The sequence below is a fragment of the Coregonus clupeaformis genome, chromosome 21, assembly GCF_020615455.1.
Source record: "Coregonus clupeaformis isolate EN_2021a chromosome 21, ASM2061545v1, whole genome shotgun sequence".
In the NCBI taxonomy this organism is placed as follows: Eukaryota; Metazoa; Chordata; class Actinopteri; order Salmoniformes; family Salmonidae; genus Coregonus; species Coregonus clupeaformis.
Window position 1 is genome coordinate 46,984,011 of NC_059212.1, and position 21,376 is coordinate 47,005,386.

A 21,376-nucleotide genomic window follows, 5' to 3' on the forward strand; every position below is an offset into this window, starting at 1 on the left:
GAGACATGTTAAGATGTCTGGGAATAGGAGACGTTAAGGTGTCTGGGAATAGGAGACGTTAAGATGTCAGGGAATAGGAGACGTTAAGATGTCTGGGATAGGAGACGTTAAGATGTCAGGGAATAGGAGACATGTTAAGATGTCAGGGAATAGGAGACATGTTAAGGTGTCAGGGAATAGGAGACGTTAAGATGTCAGGGAATAGGAGACATGTTAAGATGTCAGGGAATAGGAGACATGTTAAGATGTCAGGGAATAGGAGACATGTTAAGATGTCAGGGAATAGGAGACATGTTAGGGTGTCAGGGAATAGGAGACATGTTAAGGTGTCAGGGAATAGGAGACATGTTAAGATGTCAGGGAATAGGAGACATGTTAAGATGTCAGGGAATAGGAGACATGTTAGGATGTCAGGGAATAGGAGACATGTTAAGATGTCAGGGAATAGGAGACATGTTAAGATGTCAGGGAATAGGAGACATGTTAAGATGTCAGGGAATAGGATACATGTTAAGATGTCAGGGAATAGGAGACATGTTAAGATGTCAGGGAATAGGAGACATGTTAAGATGTCAGGGGATAGGAGACATGTTAAGATGTCAGGGAATAGGAGACATGTTAAGGTGTCAGGGAATAGGAGATGTTAAGATGTCAGGGGATTGGAGACATGTTAAGATGTCAGGGAATAGGAGATGTTAAGATGTCAGGGAATAGGAGACATGTTAAGATGTCAGGGAATAGGAGACATGTTAAGATGTCAGGGAATAGGAGACATGTTAAGATGTCAGGGGATAGGAGACATGTTAAGATGTCAGGGAATAGGAGACATGTTAAGATGTCAGGGAATAGGAGACATGTTAGGATGTCAGGGAATAGGAGACATGTTAGGATGTCAGGGAATAGGAGACATGTTAAGGGTCAGGGATAGGAGACATGTTAAGATGTCTGGGAATAGGAGACGTGTTAGGATGTCAGGAAATTTGAGACATGTTAAGATGTCAGGGAATAGGAGACATGTTAGGATGTCAGGGAATAGGAGACATGTTAAGATGTCAGGGAATAGGAGACATGTTAGGATGTCAGGGAATAGGAGACATGTTAGGATGTCAGGGTATAGGAGACATGTTAGGATGTCAGGGAATAGGAGACATGTTAAGATGTCAGAAAATAGGAGACATGTTAAGGTGTCAGGGAATAGGAGACATGTTAAGATGTCAGGGAATAGGAGACATGTTAAGATGTCTGGGAATAGGAGACGTGTTAGGATGTCAGGGTATATGAGACATGTTTAGATGTCAGGGAATAGGAGACGTTAAGATGTCAGGGTAGAGGAGACATGTTAAGGGTCAGGGATAGGAGACATGTTAAGATGTCAGGGATAGGAGACATGTTAAGATGTCTGTGAATAGGAGACATGTTAAGGTGTCAGGGAATAGGAGACATGTTAAGGTGTCAGGGAATAGGAGACGTTAAGATGTCAGGGAATAGGAGACATGTTAAGATGTCAGGGATAGGAGACATGTTAAGATGTCAGGGATAGGAGACATGTTAAGATGTCAGGGAATAGGAGACATGTTAAGATGTCAGGGAATAGGAGACGTGTTAAAAACCTCTTAAATGTAACTACATGTAATCTAAAATGTGATCTATTAATCCCCGAAATTAATGATTTATCATGAGAGGGCCATAAACAATAACTAGTAATGCTGCATACTCCAAGAAAGGTTAAAATCTCATCTTTCTGGTAAAAATACCTATACAGTTCTGAGGTGTAGTCACTTTTGAGGACACAAGCTCAAGTAGTCTTATACAAGTACAAATATGAAAACAAATATGAAAATATTTTTTATTTTTTTATTTAACCTTTATTTAACCAGGTAAGCCAGTTGAGAACAAGTTCTCATTTACAACTGCGACCTGGCCAAGATAAAGCAAAGCAGCGATAAAAACAACAACACAGAGTTACAGATGGGGTAAAAAAACATAATGTCAAAAAATACAATAGAAAATATATATACAGTGTGTGCAAATGTAGCAAGTTATGGAGGTAAGGCAATAAATAGGCTATAGTGAAAAATAATTACAATTAGAATGCTAGATGTGCAAGAGATTATGTGCAAATAGAGATACTGGGGTGCAAAAGAGCAAAATAAATAACAATATAGGGATGAGGTAGTTGAGTGGGCTAATTTCAGATGGGCTGTGTACAGGTGCAGTGATCGGTAAGGTGCTCTGACAACTGATTCTTAAAGTTAATATGAAACGTACAGTGTTTCCTATTTAACAAAACTGTACGAATAAGGATTGAAATGACTTGTATGCTTTCTAAATATAGTATAATCAAATGATAAAACCACTAACTAGATTTCACCTTCCTTATATAACTGTAAAATACATTTAGAATGTATAGTGTTAGAGAAATGGTGCATATTTTCTAAAGGTCTCTCTTGTTAAAAGATATGCCCCCACCACTGACTTGCCTACTTAAATAAAGGTTTAAAAATAAACACTGAGCGTCACACAGAGCTCTAGCTTTGTGATGAGTGTGATTAGAAGGAGTCAGGCGCAGGATGGTAAATCACCGAATACAGAGTTTATTCCGTCGTACACAGTTGCGCTGGACAGCGACAACGAAATACAGGCACAGGGGAAACCATCTACCCCGGCAATACAAGGTACGAGTAGCTCCACCGAGCTACACTCAACTCACATAAAACAATCACCCACAAGGACAAGGGGGGCAGAGGGAACACTTATACACGGACTAATGAGGGGAATATGAACCAGGTGTGTGTAATAGACAAGACAAGACAAATGGAATGATGAGATATGGAGCGGCAGTGGCTAGTAAGCCGGTGACGACGAACGCCGAAGCCTGCCCGAACTAGGAGGGGAGGCAGCCTCGGCGGAAGTCGTGACAAGCTTGGTTTCCTGAACTCACCTTTCATCTCATATTAATCTTGTCCATCTATGACAAACAGAAAGTGTTTTTTGTTTAAAATCTGTGAATTATTTTTGATTCATGTCTATAAATCGATCTCTGAATGTGCTGTAGTGATGAAACCACTCGCTGTGACATAGGGTTCAGCCAGGAGTTTGATGGACAGTTGGAAGAGTGAATGAAATGGTAGGAGGGACATCCCAGCTTGAAGTGGTTTCAGATTTCACATCCTACATCAGACAAGCATGACAAATATACTACTGTGTCCATGGGAACCAGGGCTATCGCTTAATGCAAGCCATTTCGATCTACGGTGTCCACAGATTGATTTATAAGCTAAAATATTGGTCAGAACCTGAACCAGAACCACGTAGGTCCCATAAACAGGATTTATTAAAATGTCAGGGAATAGGAGACATGTTAAGATGTCAGGGAATAGGAGACATGTTAAGATGTCAGGGAATAGGAGACATGTTAAGATGTCAGGGAATAGGAGACATGTTAAGGTGTCAGGGAATAGGAGACGTTAAGATGTCAGGGAATAGGAGACATGTTAAGATGTCAGGGAATAGGAGACATTAAGATGTCAGGGAATAGGAGACGTTAAGATGTCAGGGACTAGGAGACGTTAAGATGTCAGGGAATAGGAGACATGTTAAGGTGTCAGGGAATAGGAGACGTTAAGATGTCAGGGACTAGGAGACGTTAAGATGTCAGCAGTGACACATACATTTATATTTGATTGGATTTGATTGGACACACACACACTCACTCACTCACAAACAGACACACAGACACACACACACACACACACACACACACACACACACACACACACACACACACACACACACACACACACACACACACACACACACACACACACACACACTGAAGGCAGCCACGTAACCATTACAGGAACAGGAAGTCCTCAGTGACAGCTGCAACACAATCCCTCAACACACCACTTTCCTCTCCCAAGTTGCTCTCCCTCCACCGCTCCAAAGGATGCGAGTAGTTACACAATGAGACTATGCCTGTGTCCCAAATGGCACCCTCTTCCCTATACAGTGCACTACTTTTGAACAGGGCCTCGGTCAAAAGTAGTGCACTATATAGGACATAGGGTGCCATTTGGGACTCAGGCTGTATGTAGACACTGAACTCTTAAATTCCAACAAATAAAAAGGGGCTGACCGGAAAATCAATTTAAATTTTTCGACACGTGGAAAAGAACCGCTTTGTGTGGAATTCTAATGAACATGAAGTTTCACATCCGAGCAAAGACGCATTTTATAAATTGTGTATTTCAGCTGAGCCATTATTGTAGGGTTAGATAACAGTGGTCAAATAAGAAAAAGTATGTGTTTGTGTGTACGTGTATGTGTGTGTGTATGTGTGCATGAATGTGTGTGTGTGTGTGCTTGCGTGTGTGTGTGTGTTTGTGTGTGTGTGTGTGTGTGTGTGCGTGTATGTTTGTGTGTGTGTGTGTATGTGTGCATGTATGTGTGTGTGTGTGTGTGTGTGCTTGCGTGTATATGTGTGTGTGTGTGTGTGTGTGTGTGTGTGTGTGTATGTGTGCATGTATGTGTGTGTGTGTGCGCTTGTGTGTGATCACTGACCACGTATCTACTAATCCACTTCTCTTCCATTGCTTTCTCCTAAGCTCCAACCTGATCCTTGACTGTAAGATAACCTCCTCTCCTCCTCTCCACCTCTTCTCCTCTCCTCCTCCTCTCCTTCTCTCCTCCTCTCCTCCTCTCCTCCTCTCCTTCTCTCCTTCTCTCCTTCTCTCTCACAGAGCACTGACTGACCACAGTGACAACAATGATTGACAACACCCCAACCTGAGACCAAACTTCACCAGAAGAACAACACAGTCCGGTAAAGCACCTGTAGCTACAGCCTGGTCCCACAGCAGTGACTGTAGCTACAGCCTGGTCCCACAGCAGTGACTGTAGCTACAGCCTGGTCCCACAGCAGTGACTGTAGCTTCTCCCCGGTCACACAAAGACCAGTGAATGAAGAGGAATGACAGTAGCCTGAAGCTGCTCACACACAGTAACATGTTAACCCCTCCTCCCAAGTGACGCTCCCACCTTCTCAAAGTACTCCGTCCATCTTCTCTCCGTCCATCTTCTCTCCGTCCATCTTCTCTCCGTCCATCTTCTCTTTGTGTGTCTACAAAGGGACAGTAAAAACCTACCACTTAGTCACAATAGGAGGGACAAAAGACAGACCTGCGATGCGTTGTCCGGAGATGGTGACACTGCAGGCGGTGTGTGTGTGTGTAAGTGTGTGTGTGAGTGTGTGTGTGGCCATGCAGCAATACCCAGCAGCTTGGGCCCACTATGATGTGTGTAAGAGTCAGATCTACACAGAGGAAGGGTTAACATGGGACTACACGGCCTGTCAACCAGAAGCCACGGTCATGACCAAGTACCTGACCGTCAGCCTGGACCCGCCCAATATCACCTGTGGAGACCCACCTGAGACATACTGCACACTGGTGAGTACTGTGATGGAGAAGGACACACACACACACACACGTGTATGGACACACAAATACACACACACACACACACACACACACACACACACAGTTGGCTGTGATGGTGGTGAATGAGCAGGTTGGTTCCTGACTGGACTAGACTGGACTGGACTAGACTGGACTGCCTGTACTGGACTGGACTAACGGGACTAACGGGACTAGATTGGACTGAAGTAGATTGGACTACTTGGACTAACTGGACTAACTGGACTAACTATACTGGACTGGACTGGACTGGACTGGAGTAGACTGGACTGGACTAACTGTACTGGACTGTACTAACTGGACTGGACAATACTGGACTGGATTTACTGGACTAGACAGGACTGGACTGGACTGGACTGGACTGGACGATGGCAACACGATGAATGGACTCATACAGCTACACAACGGGATGTATACACTGGGGTGTGTATATGTGTACCTGCGTGCTTGCATGCGTGTGGAGGGGTGAAATTGGGATAGTGTCGGTCTTGGATTAGATTCCCATCCTGCTCTTGTTGACGTCCTGTATAGTAGAACTGTGAGCAGGAAGTTGCCCCGCTGTGTATGGTGATGTCATAACGCTAAATCTACCTTTAAGTCAAACCAAACACGCACAATAGAGATCTTTGATTAGAATGAGGATCTACACAGTAAATATAAATATTTACCAAGTCTCGTTAAAATAAAAGTGGCTCCTGAAAACTTTTTTTCCTCCCCAAACTCCAGATGGCACAGAGAGACATTTAGTCGCTCGGTAAGATTAACGAGAGAGAAGAGCGTCTCAGAGTAGGAGTGTGTGTGTGTGTGTGTGTGTGTGTGTGTGTGTGTGTTTGTGTGTGTGTGTGTGTGTGTGTGTGTGTGTGTGTGTGTGTGTGTGTGTGTGTGTGTATTTGTGTGTGTTTGTGTGTGTATGTTTGTGTGTGTGTGTGTGTGTGTGTGTGTGTATGTGTGTGTGTGTGTGTGTGTGTGTGTGTGTGTGTGTGTGTGTGTGTGTGTGTGTGTGTGTGTGTGTGTGTGTGTTTGTGTGTGTTTGTGTGTGTGTGTATGTGTGCGAGAGAGATATTCTGTTTTTATCTGTTGACATTCTTAGCGGGCACACAGTCAGACTGGCACTCCTGGCCTTAGTCTCAGAAGCCTCCCACAGTTACTATGGCAATGTGGAGAGCACGTAGATGAGCTCCTGTCAGCCAATCACAAGGCACCATGCTGCATGGTCGGGACAAATAAACTAATTTCCCACCCCATGAGTTCCAGAATTTCATCATGAGTAGATGGATAGTTCAATATTCTGAGCAGACTGGGTCTCTGTCCCTCTGTCCTTGTGTTACCAATACCATTCTGTCTGTCTGTCTGTCTGTCTGTCTGAAGACAAGGGGGTTGGCTCATTCAAGCGTTTGCTGATCAGTTTATCAACACAATTCTGAGAAAGTTTTTTAAATAATAGAATAGTCATTACACACAGTAAGAGCACATTTTTCCTCTGTGATTTTCAACATCCCCTTTGAAGTGTCCGACATTCGGCTGTCGCGGATGCACTTTCCCCGACATCATGCCTCGGCTAACGTCTACAGTTGGTTGCTTTCACTTTTCCACTTAACCTCCCGAGTGGCGCAGTGGTCTAAGGCACTCGAATCAGTTAATCCAGACTCACAATTGGCCCAGGGTAGAGGAGGGAATGGCCGGCAGGGATGTAGCTCAGTTGGTAGAGCATGGCGTTTGCAACGCCAGGGTTGTGGATTTGATTCCCACGGGGGGCCAGTATGAAAAATATAAAAAAAAAATTTCACAAACATCCTTTCTGAATTAAAAATGTATCCTAGAATTAATAATCTCGTTTTTCTAAAGTATCTGATTAAAATATTTTAGCTGGTAATGTAGCAGATTACAGTTACCATTTTTAAAAATATATAATCCAGTACATGTAACAAAGGTTGTGTGCAAATATTTATATAATAACCATTATAACGATCGATGTACACTTGGAGTCACGCGATGATATGTTATATTGTCCTCCCACAATGACTCGTCGGGAAAGCATGCAGTTTATTAGCCTACAGATGAAATAAGTTATGATGAACTTCACAGGGTGGTGAAAGTGCCACGGTGATGAGCTTGATGCTCCTTTCCAATAAATATCAAGGGTCTTATTCTGGTGACATCATCATCGATGCTTGGCTGCCTTCTGACAAAAAAAAAATGATCTCGCTCTTTTGTCCATAATAAACTCATCATGTAGGCTATACGTACGCTCTGGCCCACAGCAAGCAGATACAGAGAGCTGTGACAACAACATTTTTAGTTGTTACCTACCTCATCATGCACAGCCTTTGGAGTACGGGGGGCGGGGGGTTGGAGTACGGGGGGGGGCGGGGGGTTGAAGGATTACTTTATCCTATCCCAGGTATTCCTTAAAGAGGTGGGGTTTCAAATGTCTCCGGAAGGTGGTGAGTGACTCCGCTGTCCTGGCGTCGTGAGGGAGCTTGTTCCACCATTGGGGTGCCAGAGCAGCGAACAGTTTTGACTGGGCTGAGCGGGAACTGTGCTTCCGCAGAGGTAGGGAGGCCAGCAGGCCAGAGGTGGATGAACGCAGTGCCCTCGTTTGGGTGTAGGGACTGATCAGAGCCTGAAGGTACGGAGGTGCCGTTCCCCTCACAGCATTGTACATCAACCCTGGTATCAACCCTGGTATTACCTGTGGATTGGATGGCGGCACCGTGTAGTTACATGACAATGTAACATTTTGAGTCGAGTTATTAACGTGGTAATTCACAAAAGTGACTTTCAAATGTCCAATTACAAAACATTAGTGACACAGTGGAACAAGAAAATGTGTATTAACATTAGTAATTACTCACGTGGAATAACCTTCAATTGCACAGTCCTTGTTCCAGTTGTGTAATAACTGATAGCGCTAGTAGCATGTATTTATATAGTAATACTTATGTAACTTAATTTATTGATTTATTATTTATCACTATATAAATTATTAAAATATAATTTATATAGTAATACTTACAGTGGGGAAAAAAAGTATTTAGTCAGCCACCAATTGTGCAAGTTCTCCCACTTAAAAAGATGAGAGAGGCCTGTAATTTTCATCATAGGTACACGTCAACTATGACAGACAAAATGAGAAAAAAAAATCCAGAAAATCACATTGTAGGATTTTTAATGAATTTATTGGCATATGATGGTGGAAAATAAGTATTTGGTCAATAACAAAAGTTTCTCAATACTTTGTTATATACCCTTTGTTGGCAATGACACAGGTCAAACGTTTTCTGTAAGTCTTCACAAGGTTTTCACACACTGTTGCTGGTATTTTGGCCCATTACTCCATGCAGATCTCCTCTAGAGCAGTGATGTTTTGGGGCTGTCGCTGGGCAACACAGACTTTCAACTCCCTCCAAAGATTTTCTATGGGGGTTGAGATCTGGAGACTGGCTAGGCCACTCCAGGACCTTGAAATGCTTCTACGAAGCCACTCCTTCGTTTCCCGGGCGGTGTGTTTGGGATCATTGTCATGCTGAAAGACCCAGCCACGTTTCATCTTCAATGCCCTTGCTGATGGAAGGAGATTTTCACTCAAAATCTCACGATACATGGCCCCATTCATTCTTTCCTTTACACGGATCAGTCGTCCTGGTCCCTTTGCAGAAAAAACAGCCCCAAAGCATGATGTTTCCAACCCCATGCTTCACAGTAGGTATGGTGTTCTTTGGATGCAACTCAGCATTCTTTGTCCTCCAAACATGACGAGTTGAGTTTTTACCAAAAAGTTATATTTTGGTTTCATCTGACCATATGACATTCTCCCAATCCTCTTCTGGATCATCCAAATGCACTTCAGACGGGCCTGGACATGTACTGGCTTAAGCAGGGGGACACGTCTCGCACTGCAGGATTTGAGTCCCTGGCGGCGTAGTGTGTTACTGATGGTTGGCTTTGTTACTTTGGTCCCAGCTCTCTGCAGGTCATTCACTAGGTCCCCCCCGTGTGGTTCTGGGATTTTTGCTCACCGTTCTTGTGATCATTTTGACCCCACGGGGTGAGATCTTGCGTGGAGCCCCAGATCGAGGGAGATTATCAGTGGTCTTGTATGTCTTCCATTTCCTAATAATTGCTCCCACAGTTGATTTCTTCAAACCAAGCTGCTTACCTATTGCAGATTCAGTCTTCCCAGCCTGGTGCAGGTCTACAATTTTGTTTTTGGTGTCCTTTGACAGCTCTTTGGTCTTGGCCATTGTGAAGTTTGGAGTGTGACTGTTTGAGGTTGTGGACAGGTGTATTTTATACTGATAACAAGTTCAAACAGGTGCCATTAATACAGGTAACGAGTGGAGGACAGAGGAGCCTCTGAAAGAAGAAGTTACAGGTCTGTGAGAGCCAGAAATCTTGCTTGTTTGTAGGTGACCAATTACTTATTTTCCACCATAATTTGCAAATAAATTCATTAAAAATCCTACAATGGGATTTTCTGGATTTTTTTTCCTCAATTTGTCTGTCATAGTTGACGTGTACCTATGATGAAAATTACAGGCCTCTCTCATCTTTTTAAGTGGGAGAACTTGCACAATTGGTGGCTGACTAAATACTTTTTTCCCCCACTGTATGTAACTACTACGTTGCATAGTAATAGGGGAAACGTAATGTAAAGTGTTACCTATTTTGTTTAATTAAATAAGACAAATGATCCAATTAGAACGGTTTGAATGGTGAAGAGTAGAGGGAATCATTAGACAGAGAAAAACACAGACACACACACGCACAGACACACACACACATGCACACACAACACACACACACACACATACACACACACATGCACACACACACACACACATGCACACACAACACACACACACACACACACAAACACACACACATGCACACACACACACACATGCACACACACACACACACACATGCACACCACCCCGTGGGTCTAATTAACTAATGCTAGAGGATTAGTCTTAAAAAACACTCAGTGTAAAAACTCTAAATGAGATTCATTAATATCTTGCACAATATCTTGCACAGAACCAGCCATAATTGGTTGAGGTGGATTTAATGGAGTTATAAAAAAAAATAAAAAAATAAAGCTTATTACAGGCAATTACTTAATTTGATTAATTATAAAGAACACTTGTATCAGACTGGTTACAGACACAGTTACTTAATTCCTAGAATCAGAATGATTCTTTGAGATGCATATTCATGCAAGTCTAATGGCATGAAAACAAGTCTGACGAGTTGCCTACAGCAGACACCGCTCTAGGTACCAGGCTTTCACTCCGTTGGAAAATACTAAGCAATTAGAGCCTTATTCAAGGATGAATCCCAAATCACACCCTATTATCCACAGTACATTGGGAAAGTATTCAGACCTCTTTACTTTTTCCACATTTTTGTTACATTATAGTCTTATTCTAAAATGGATTACATATTTTCCTCATAAATCTAGACACAATACCCCATATAAAAAAAACAGCTTTTTATAAATTTTTGCATATTTATATAAAAATAAAAGAACTGAAATATCACATTTACATAAGTATTCAGATGCTTTACTCAGTACCTTTTTGAAGCACCTTTGGCAACGATAACAGCCTCCAGTCTTCTTGGGTATGACGCTAGAAGCTTGTCATACCTGTATTTGGGGAGTTTCTCCCATTCTTCTCCGCAGATTCTCTCAAGCTCTGTTAGGTTGGATGAGGAGAGTCGCTGCACAGCTATTTTCAGGTCTCTCCAGAGATGTTTGATCGGGTTCAAGTCCGGGCTCTGGCTGGGCCACTCAAGGACATTCAGAGACTTATCCCGAAGCCACTCCTGCGTTGTCTTGGCTGTGTGCTTAGGGTCATTGTCCTGTTGGAAGGTGAACCTTTGCCCCAGTCTGAAGTCCTGAGCGCTCTGGAGCAGGTTTTCATCAAGGATCTCTCTATACTTTGCTCCGTTCATCTTTCCCTCAATCCTGACTAGTCTCCCAGTCCCTGCCGCTGAAAAACATCCCCACAGCATGATGTTGCCACCACCGTGCTTCACTGTAGGGATGGGGCCAGGTTTCCTCCAGAAGTGACGTGTGGCATTCAGGACAAAGAGTTCAATCTTGGTTTCATCAGACCAGAGAATCTTGTTTCTCATGTTCTGAGTCCTTTAGGTGCCTTTTGGCAAACTCCTATCGGGCTGTCATGTGCCTTTTACCATAAAGGCCTGATTGGTGGACTGCTGCAGAGATGGTTGTCCTTCTGGAAGGTTCTCCCATCTCCACAGAGGAACTCTGGAGCTCTGTCAGAGTGACCATCAGGTTCTTGGTCACCTCCCTGACCAAGGCCCTTCTTTCCCGATTGCTCAGTTTGGCCGGGCGGCCAGTTCTAGGAAGAGTCTTAGTGGTTCCAAACTTCTTCCATTTAAGAATGATGGAGGCTACTGTGTTCTTGGGGACCTTCAATGCTGCAGAAATGTTTTTGTACCCTTCCCCAGATCTGTGCCGCGACACAATCCTGTCTCGGAGCTCTACGGACAATTCCTTCGACCTCATGGCTTGGTTTTTGCTCTGACATGCACTGTCAACTGTGGGACCTTAAACAAACACGTGTGTGCCTTTCCAAATCATGTCCAATCAATTGAATTTACCATAGGTGGACTCCAATTAAGTTGTAGAAACATCTCAAGGATGATCAATGGAAACAGGATGTACCTGAGCTCAATTTTGAGTCTCATAGCAAACGGTCTGAATACTTATGTAAATAAGGTATTTCTGTTTTTTAATTTTTAATACATTTGCAAAGATTTCTTAGAACCTGTTTTCGCTTTCTCATTATGGGGTATTGCGTGTAGATTGGTTAAAGAAGAAAAAAAATGTTTAATCCATTTTAGAATAAGGCTGTAATGTAACAAAATGTGGAAAAAGTCAACGGGTCTGAATAGTTTCCGAATGCACTGTATATGTGCACTACTTTTGACAAGGGCCATAGGGACGCAACGCAAGTCACCCAGCATCTCTAGTGAGGCTGAAGCACAAATGCCGACTAATTCTGCTGCTGTCTGTAGGCTTTGACTCTGTAGATAACAGTAATTCTTCTGAACTCGTTTCTGCTCTCAGAGAAATGGAGAGAATGGATGAAAAGGAGAAAGAGAGTGAGATTGGTGGTGTCTGGAAGAGCTTAGGAAGGGAAGATAAGATGATCTCCATCTCTCTCTGTCTCTCTCTGTGTCTCTCTCTCTGTCTCTCTCTCTCTCTCTCTCTCTCTCTCTCTCTCTCTCTCTCTCTCTCTCTCTCTCTCTCTCTCTCTCTCTCTATCTCTCCCTCCCTCCATGGAAATCCACTAATCCATATATTTATTTGGAGACAGATTTATTTGGAGATGATCTCCATCTTTCTCTGAGTCTCTCTCTCTCTCTGAGTCTCTCTCTCTGAGTCTCTCTCTCTCTCTCTCTCTCTCTCTCTCTCTCTCTCCTCTCTTTCATTCTCTCTCTCCTTCTCTCTCTCTCTCTCTCTCTCTCTCTCTCTTGTCTCTCTCTCTCTCTGAGTCTCTCTCTCACTCTCTCTCTCTCTCTCTCACTCTCTCTCTCTCTCCTTCTCTCTCTCCCTCCCTCCATGGAAATCCACTCATCCATATATTTATTTGGAGACAGCCACAGTGTTTAGTTCCCCCGTCACCCCGTAACCTTGACTTTGTTCTGAACTGCCCCTGCCGTCACATCATCCCCGCACCGCTGCACACACACACACACATGCACAGGAACGTAGACACACACACACACACACACACACGCCCACACACACTGTCCCTTCCCACCACATCATCACTGCTCCACTTCAAAGTGAGACACTGAGATGACATGCATCACGTCCCCAGACTCCCCGAGAGGAGGGGGAGGAGAGGGGAGTCATCATTTACTCTCTCTCTCTCTCTCTCCTTTTTTCATTTTCTTGTCCATTGTTTTCTGTAAAGCAACTGTATGAAAATGTATGCACTCACTAACTGTAAGTCGCTCTGGATAAGAGCGTCTGCTAAATGACTAAAATGTAAATGTAAAATGTATAATAGTGTGTGGGTGGGTGTGTGTGTGTGTTTTCTAAATTTGCTGTCTTTATTTTCGTGGACAGATTTTGGGCGGATAAACCCTCTTTGCTTCACTTCTTCCTCTCTGGCTCACATCCTCCTTTGTCGCCACTACTTTGCGTCCTATTTCAGTTATTTTATCTCGAGCATCTTCTTCATCGTTGTCCTCCCCAATCGTCAGGCTTCACCAATGCATGTCACATCGAAATGGGCTGCTGCAACGTTGGTTTTCACTGCATTTCTCTGTTAATTTGAGATTAGCTAAAGTTGCAGCAAGAGGGGAGAAATTATCTACAATGTTTTGATGTATTTGGAGTCATGGTTGGCTGTGTGCAGAAGTAGCAAAGCCACAATGAGGTTTGTTTTGAGAAATGTCAGATAAACTTGTAAGCCACCTAGGTATAAAGCTATACTGGCTAGTTCAATTTCTCTCACGATTATAAAGCCAACAAAATGTTAATAAAAACAGCATGTTATTGTCCTAAAAAGGCTAGCAGTGTTAGCCCAGTCGCTAGTTCATCCAGGGTCAGTGACCTAAAAGGCTAGCAGTGTTAGCCCAGTCGCTAGTTTATCCAGGGTCAGTGATCTAAAAGGCTAGCAGTGTTAGCACAGTCGCTAGTTTATCCGGGGTCAGTGATCTAAAAGGCTAGCAGTGTTAGCACAGTCGCTAGTTTATCCAGGGTCAGTGACCTAAAAGGCTAGCAGTGTTAGCACAGTCGCTAGTTTATCCAGGGTCAGTGATCTAAAAGGCTAGCAGTGTTAGCAGTCGCTAGTTTATCCAGGGTCAGTGACCTAAAAGGCTAGCAGTGTTAGCACAGTCGCTAGTTTATCCAGGGTCAGTGACACATGGAGCAACCATGTACTGTCTATCTATGGGAACAACTGCAATCATTTTGCAAGTAATAAAATTAATGAAAGAAAATGAACCTCGTAATATGCTACCTGTAATGCTCATCTCCTGTAGCCTAAATGTAATCTCCTTATTTGCACACTGTACCTACATTAGAAGGGTTGGATTTGCACTAAATCATTGTATATGTCAGCAGCTAAAAGGCATGTACAAAATCTGGTATACGGTTTGTCTACTGACATCATTTTAAATTGAGAACATATAGCTCAACATGTAAACAATGTGTGAGTGTATCTATTCTCTGCTTCAGTTGACAGATGCCCATAAGACCAGAAATGACATGATAGTGTAGGCCTCTGGTTGCCCTGGCGATGCATGCCATATGATAAACTGCACAATAGATTCACAGGGCTGATATGCTGAGAGAGAGTGACAATTAAATAAAACAGATTGGAGATCTTACAACTAGACAACCAGAAAATGTTCATTTGAGAATACAACTCAGAAACACAGACACATTTAGAGACAGAAACCCTTCCCCTCTTTATTGATTGTGATATGTGATTAATCATCATTGATACCAGTTCATTTTGAATAATAGTTTAATAATTAAAACAAGTTTAAAGCTTTTTTATTTTAATGGTTGCTCTCAATGTAAATAACTTTGTGATATCTGTAAATGAAAAGTGTTGTACAAATGTAATGTATTGTTATTATTATTATTATTATTATTATTATTATTATTATTATTATTATTATTATTATTATTATTATTATTATTAAACAACACTAGATCATTGAGTAGTAAAAAGCAGGTTATTATTACTAAAGCATCATCCACTGATCGCTGATCTACTGGGTGAGCAGACTTCTATTCCAGCCCAGCAATCACACACTTGATTATCAACTCATTATATTTGATAAGTTGAATCAGGTGTGTTATTGCTGGGCTGAACCAGAACCCTGCACACCCAGCAGACCTCCAGCAGGGTTGGCCTGCTCCAATTCTAATAGGTTTATACATTGGGTGACGTTTAACTGTGTTTTTATATACAACATTTGCTAACATAGGTAGACATACAGTTAACCCATGGCACATAGGATAAACTGTTAGTCTCTTGGGACATTCATTGGGAGCGCTCTCTTTATCTGCAAACAGGCATTCATAGCTTTCCATATCTGAAGACAGAAAACATCACAAAGAAACAGGCTTCATTACATTAAAGTTAGACAGCACTGAATAATATGTCGCTATTATCTCTCTGTCTTCAAAGTTTAACCATCTAGGGACTGGAACTGGAGAATCTTTTCATAACGTCCTCCCACAATATTACCTGTCCTGTCCAGTAGCCTACACTCTCCCGTTACTGACAGCTGGAGCTGCAATGTCACCCTCTTCCATGGCTGTTATCTACAGATGCATTTGGAGATTAATTTACATTAATTTATTATTAATATACAATGATTACATAAAGATAGCTACCTGGTTAGGAAGTTAGATAGCTGATGACATTTAATTCACTTAGCTAAATAGTGCATGACGTTAGCTAGCTAGCTAGCTAGCTAGCAGCTCAGTTGAGTTAGCCTACATTAGATAGTATCTGAGATCTGAACATGTCAAGGGCATCCAACCCAGACAATATGTCTGTATCATACTAGGATTGTGACCGACACAGAGACTAAACACGATGCTCGTACACACCTTGTGTCTCTCTGCTCTGAATCTGATCCATTGTTCCCAGTGGATGGTCTAGATGATGTCACTGGCCTTCAGCTCAGAGAGAATGTTTGACTGACACGTCTGCATTGTTTAACTTCGCATTTTAGGTCTGTGATTATTCCCAAAGGGATTAACATGACAAGCATTTGAACTGCGGCTGTCATCTTTTACACGGACAAATGAATGGGACAAAATATATCTATCTCTCTCTTTCTCTCTGTCTATCGTTCTCACCCGTTCTCACCCGCTCTCACCCGCTCTCACCCACTCTCAACAGTTCTCTTCTTTGCCTCTATCTGTCTCTCTCTGGCTCTCTCTGTGTCTCTCTGTCTCTCTCTCACACTCTCTTTCCTCTCTCTCTCTCTCTCTCTCTCTCTCTCTCTCTCTCTCTCTCTCTCTCTCTCTCTCTCCCTCTCTCTAACTCTTTCTCTCTCTCTCTCTCTCTCTCTCTCTCTCTCTCTCTCTCTCTCTCTCTCTCTCTAACTCTTTCTCTCTCTCTGTCTCTCTCTCCCCCTTTTTCCCTCTCTGCCTCCCCTACTCTCTCTCTCTCTTTCTCTGTGGGGAAGCTCTTTCTAAGTATAGTAACCCGAGGCTGCTTTGAAAACAGTAAGGCACCAGACTCTAGTCCATTGACTGTTTTCAAAAGAGGCTGTCCTCAGAAAAGCATAAAGCCTGAATAGCAGGCCTACATTTTTTTGAATTGCTTTTTTGAGCGAAAGGAGAGAAACTAGTCAAGAGCAGGCTACAACTAAACCCAGCTCTAATCAGCCTTCTGTGAGGAGAGAGTCTAAGGATGGGTACCAAATGGTGCCCTATTCCCTATATAGTGCACTACATTTGACCAGAGCTCTATGATACCTGGTCAAAAAGCACTGCACCATGAAGGGAACAGGGCACCATTTGGGACAGAAAATAGAGCTGTTGATTGAATCCTGGTGTTTTCAGCCTTCTGAAATCCCCTTCAAACACACACAAACATACACCTACTGACAAACACACGTACCCCACCACCATCATCATCACCACCACCACCATTACCACCACCACCATCACAACCACCACCATTACCACCATTACCACCATTACCACCATTACCACCATTACCACCACCACCACCAAAACCACCACCACCACTACCACCACCACCATCATCACCACCACCACCACCACCACCACCACCAACAACAACACCATCACCACATCACCACCACCACCACTACCACCACCATCATCACCATCACCACCACAACCACCACCACTACCACCACCACCACCACTACCACCACCACCACCACCACCACCATCATCGCCATCACCATCACCATCACCATCACCACTACCACCACCACCATTACCACCACCACTACCAACACTACCATGACCACCACCACATCACCACCACTACCACTACCATTGCCACCACCATCACCACTACCCTCACAACCACAACCATAACCACCATCCCCACTGCCACCACCACTACCATCACCACCACCACCACCACCACTACCACTACCACTACCACTACCACCACCACCAATACCACCACCATAACCACACCACCATCACCACCATCAACATCACCACTACCACCACCACCACCACCACCACTACTACTACCACCACCACCACTTCCACTACCACTACCACCACCACTACCACTACCACCACCACTACCACTACCACGACCACCTCCACCACCACCACCACTACTACCACCACCACTACTACCACCACCACCACTACTACCACCACCACTACTACCTCCACCACTACCACTACCACTACCACTACCACTACCACTACCACTACCACTACCACCACCACCACTACCACTACCACCACTACCACCACCACCACCTCCACCACCACTACCACTACCACCACTACCACTACCTCGACCACCACCATAACCATCACCACCTCCACCACCATCCATGGTAATAAATAGTGATTGGGTAAATCATTACTAAATGGGATATTATTTTCGACCACCACCACCACCACCCTATCACCCTATCACTGAAAACAAACTGGCTCCCTGTTTAAAAAGAAGATGGAGAACAAGCTATGAAGGAAAATAACATTGCAATTTGTCAAAACAATACAATATATATACAGTGAGGGAAATAAGTATTTGACCCCTCTGCAAAACATAACTTAGTACTTGGTGGCAAAACCCTTGTTGGCAATCACAGAGGTCAGACGTTTCTTGTAGTTGGCCATCAGGTTTGCACACATCTCAGGAGGGATTTTGTCCCACACCTCTTTGCAGATATTCTCCAAGTCATTAAGGTTTCGAGGCTGACGTTTGGCAACTCGAACCTTCACCTCCCTCCACGGATTTTCTATGGGATTAAGGTCTGGAGACTGGCTAGGCCACTCCAGGACCTTCAATCAATCAATTTTATTTTATATAGCCCTTCGTACATCAGCTAATATCTCGAAGTGCTGTACAGAAACCCAGCCTAAAACCCCAAACAGCTAGTAATGCAGGTGTAGAAGCACGGTGGCTAGGAAAAACTCCCTAGAAAGGCCAAAACCTAGGAAGAAACCTAGAGAGGAACCAGGCTATGAGGGGTGGCCAGTCCTCTTCTGGCTGTGCCGGTGGAGATTATAACAGAACCATGCCAAGATGTTCAAAAATTTTCATAAGTGACAAGCATGGTCAAATAATAATCAGGAATAAATCTCAGTTGGCTTTTCATAGCCGATCATTAAGAGTTGAAAACAGCAGGTCTGGGACAGGTAGGGGTTCCATAACCGCAGGCAGAACAGTTGAAACTGGAATAGCAGCAAGGCCAGGCGGACTGGGGACAGCAAGGAGTCACCACGGCCGGTAGTCCCGACGTATGGTCCTAGGGCTCAGGTCTCTCAGTTGGCTTTTCATAGCCGATCATTAAGAGTTGAAAACAGCAGGTCTGGGACAGGTAGGGGTTTCGTAACCGCAGGCAGAACAGTTGAAACTGGAATAGCAGCAAGGCCAGGCGGACTGGGAACAGCAAGGTGTCAGCATGCCCGGTAGTCCTGACGTATGGTCCTAGGGCTCAGGTTCTCAGAGAGAAAGAGAGAACGAGAGAATTAGAGAGAGCATACTTAAATTCACACAGGACACTGGATAAGACAGGAGAAGTACTCCAGGTATAACCAACTAACCCCAGCCCCCCGACACATAAACTACTGCAGCATAAATACTGGAGGCTGAGACAGGAGCGGTCCGGAGACACTGTGGCCCCATCCGAAGAAACCCCCGGACAGGGCCAAACAGGAAGGATATAACCCCACCCACTCTGCCAAAGCACAGCCCCCGCACCACTAGAGGGATATATTTGACATGACCTTAATGTGCTTCTTCTTGAGCCACTCCTTTGTTGCCTTGGCCGTGTGTTTTGGGTCATTGTCATGCTGGAATACCCATCCACGACCCATTTTCAATGCCCTGGCTGATGGAAGGAGGTTCTCACCCAAGATTTGATGGTACATGGCCCCGTCCATCGTCCCTTTGATGCGGTGAAGTTGTCCTGTCCCCTTAGCAGAAAAACACCCCCAAAGCATAATGTTTCCACTGCCATGTTTGACGGTGGGGATGGTGTTCTTGGGGTCATAGGCAGCATTCCTCCTCCTCCAAACACGGCGAGTTGAGTTGATGCCAAAGAGCTCCATTTTGGTCTCATCTGACCACAACACTTTCACCCAGTTCTCCTCTGAATCATTCAGATGTTCATTGGCAAACTTCAGACGGCCCTGTATATGTGCTGTCTTGAGCAGGGGGACCTTGCGGGCGCTGCAGTATTTCAGTCCTTCACGGCATAGTGTGTTACCAATTGTTTTCTTGGTGACTATGGTCCCAGCTGCCTTGAGATTGTCGTGTATGAAGATTATGACTAGTCTTGAGGGACAAAGAAAAACTGTTTATCTTAGTTTAAATGTAGCAGTTGGAGGGTGACGCCCCAGGGGAGACCGGTGATTGGACGAAAGAGGGAGCAACCCATTTTTGCCATTGTTTATAAGTAGGAGCTAGACAAAGGAGGAGTCAGAAGCATTCATTAATTTGGGACGGTGCTTCTCCAGACACCGCGAGTCTGTAACTTATGCTGTAAACGTGTGATATTAATAAAAGCCTCTAATCACGGTGCAGCCTAAGCGGACTCTTTGATTGACAGCAATAACCACCAACAGCAGACGCGACACGACAAGATCATTGACAAGATCCTCCTGTGTAGTTCTGAGCTGATTCCTCACCGTTCTCATGATCATTGCAACTCCACGAGGTGAGATCTTGCATGGAGCCCCAGGGAGATTGACAGTTCTTTTGTGTTTCTTCCATTTGCGAATAATCGCACCAACTGTTGTCACCTTCTCACCAAGCTGCTTGGCGATGGTCTTGTAGCCCATTCCAGCCTTGTGTAGGTCTACAATCTTGTCCCTGACATCCCTGGAGAGCTCTTTGGTCTTAGCCATGGTGGAGAGTTTGGAATCTGATTGATTGATTGCTTCTGTGGACAGGTGTCTTTTATACAGGTAACAAGCTGAGATTAGGAGCACTCCCTTTAAGAGTGTGCTCCTAATCTCAGCTCGTTACCTGTATAAAAGACACCTGGGAGCCAGAAATATTTCTGATTGAGAGGGGGTCAAATACTTATTTCCCTCATTAAAATGCAAATCAATTCATAACATTTTTGACATGCACTTTTTTCTGGATTTTGTTGTTGCTATTCTGTCTCTCACTGTTCAAATAAACCTACCATTAAAATGATAGACTGATTATTTCTTTGTCAGTGGACAAACGTACAAAATCAGCAGGGGATCAAATACTTTTTTTCCCTCACTGTATATATATTGTATTGTTTTGACAATATTGCAATATTATTTTCCTTCATAGCTTTGTTCTCCATCTTCTTTTTAAATAGGGAGCCAGTATGTTTTCAGCACTCATTTGTCCGTCTGCAGCAGACATATGGAGAGCAATATGTTTGGAACATCGAATCGAAATAAAATCAGCGTGTCGAATCGCAACACATATAGAATAATGAGAATCGCAATACATGTCATATCAGCACCTAAGTATCATGATAATATCGTATCTTGGGGTCCCTGGCAATTCCCAGTCCTACTAATAAAGTGGTGTTAAATTTACCCCGCCAGACCAGACCACATGGGATAGATAATGAGAGCAGGTGTTAATTAATGTGATCTCTCTCCTCCATCCTCCCTCTCTCCTTCTCTCTCTCTTTCTTTCTTTCTTTCTTTCTTTCTTTCTTTC

At 43.7% G+C, this 21,376-nt stretch overlaps 1 protein-coding gene across 2 annotated transcripts in view; it reads left to right on the forward strand.

Moving 5' to 3' along the window:
- The window catches only part of LOC121534666 (netrin-G1-like), a 186,285-nt gene that overhangs the window by 6,756 nt on the left and 158,153 nt on the right, over positions 1-21,376 (forward strand). For both annotated transcript variants that reach the window (XM_045205939.1, XM_041841247.1), the window contains exon 2: positions 4,743-5,450. In XM_045205939.1, coding sequence (XP_045061874.1) covers positions 5,187-5,450 — 264 coding nt within the window. In that variant the 5' untranslated portion in view covers positions 4,743-5,186. The remainder of the gene's footprint in view (positions 1-4,742; positions 5,451-21,376) is intronic.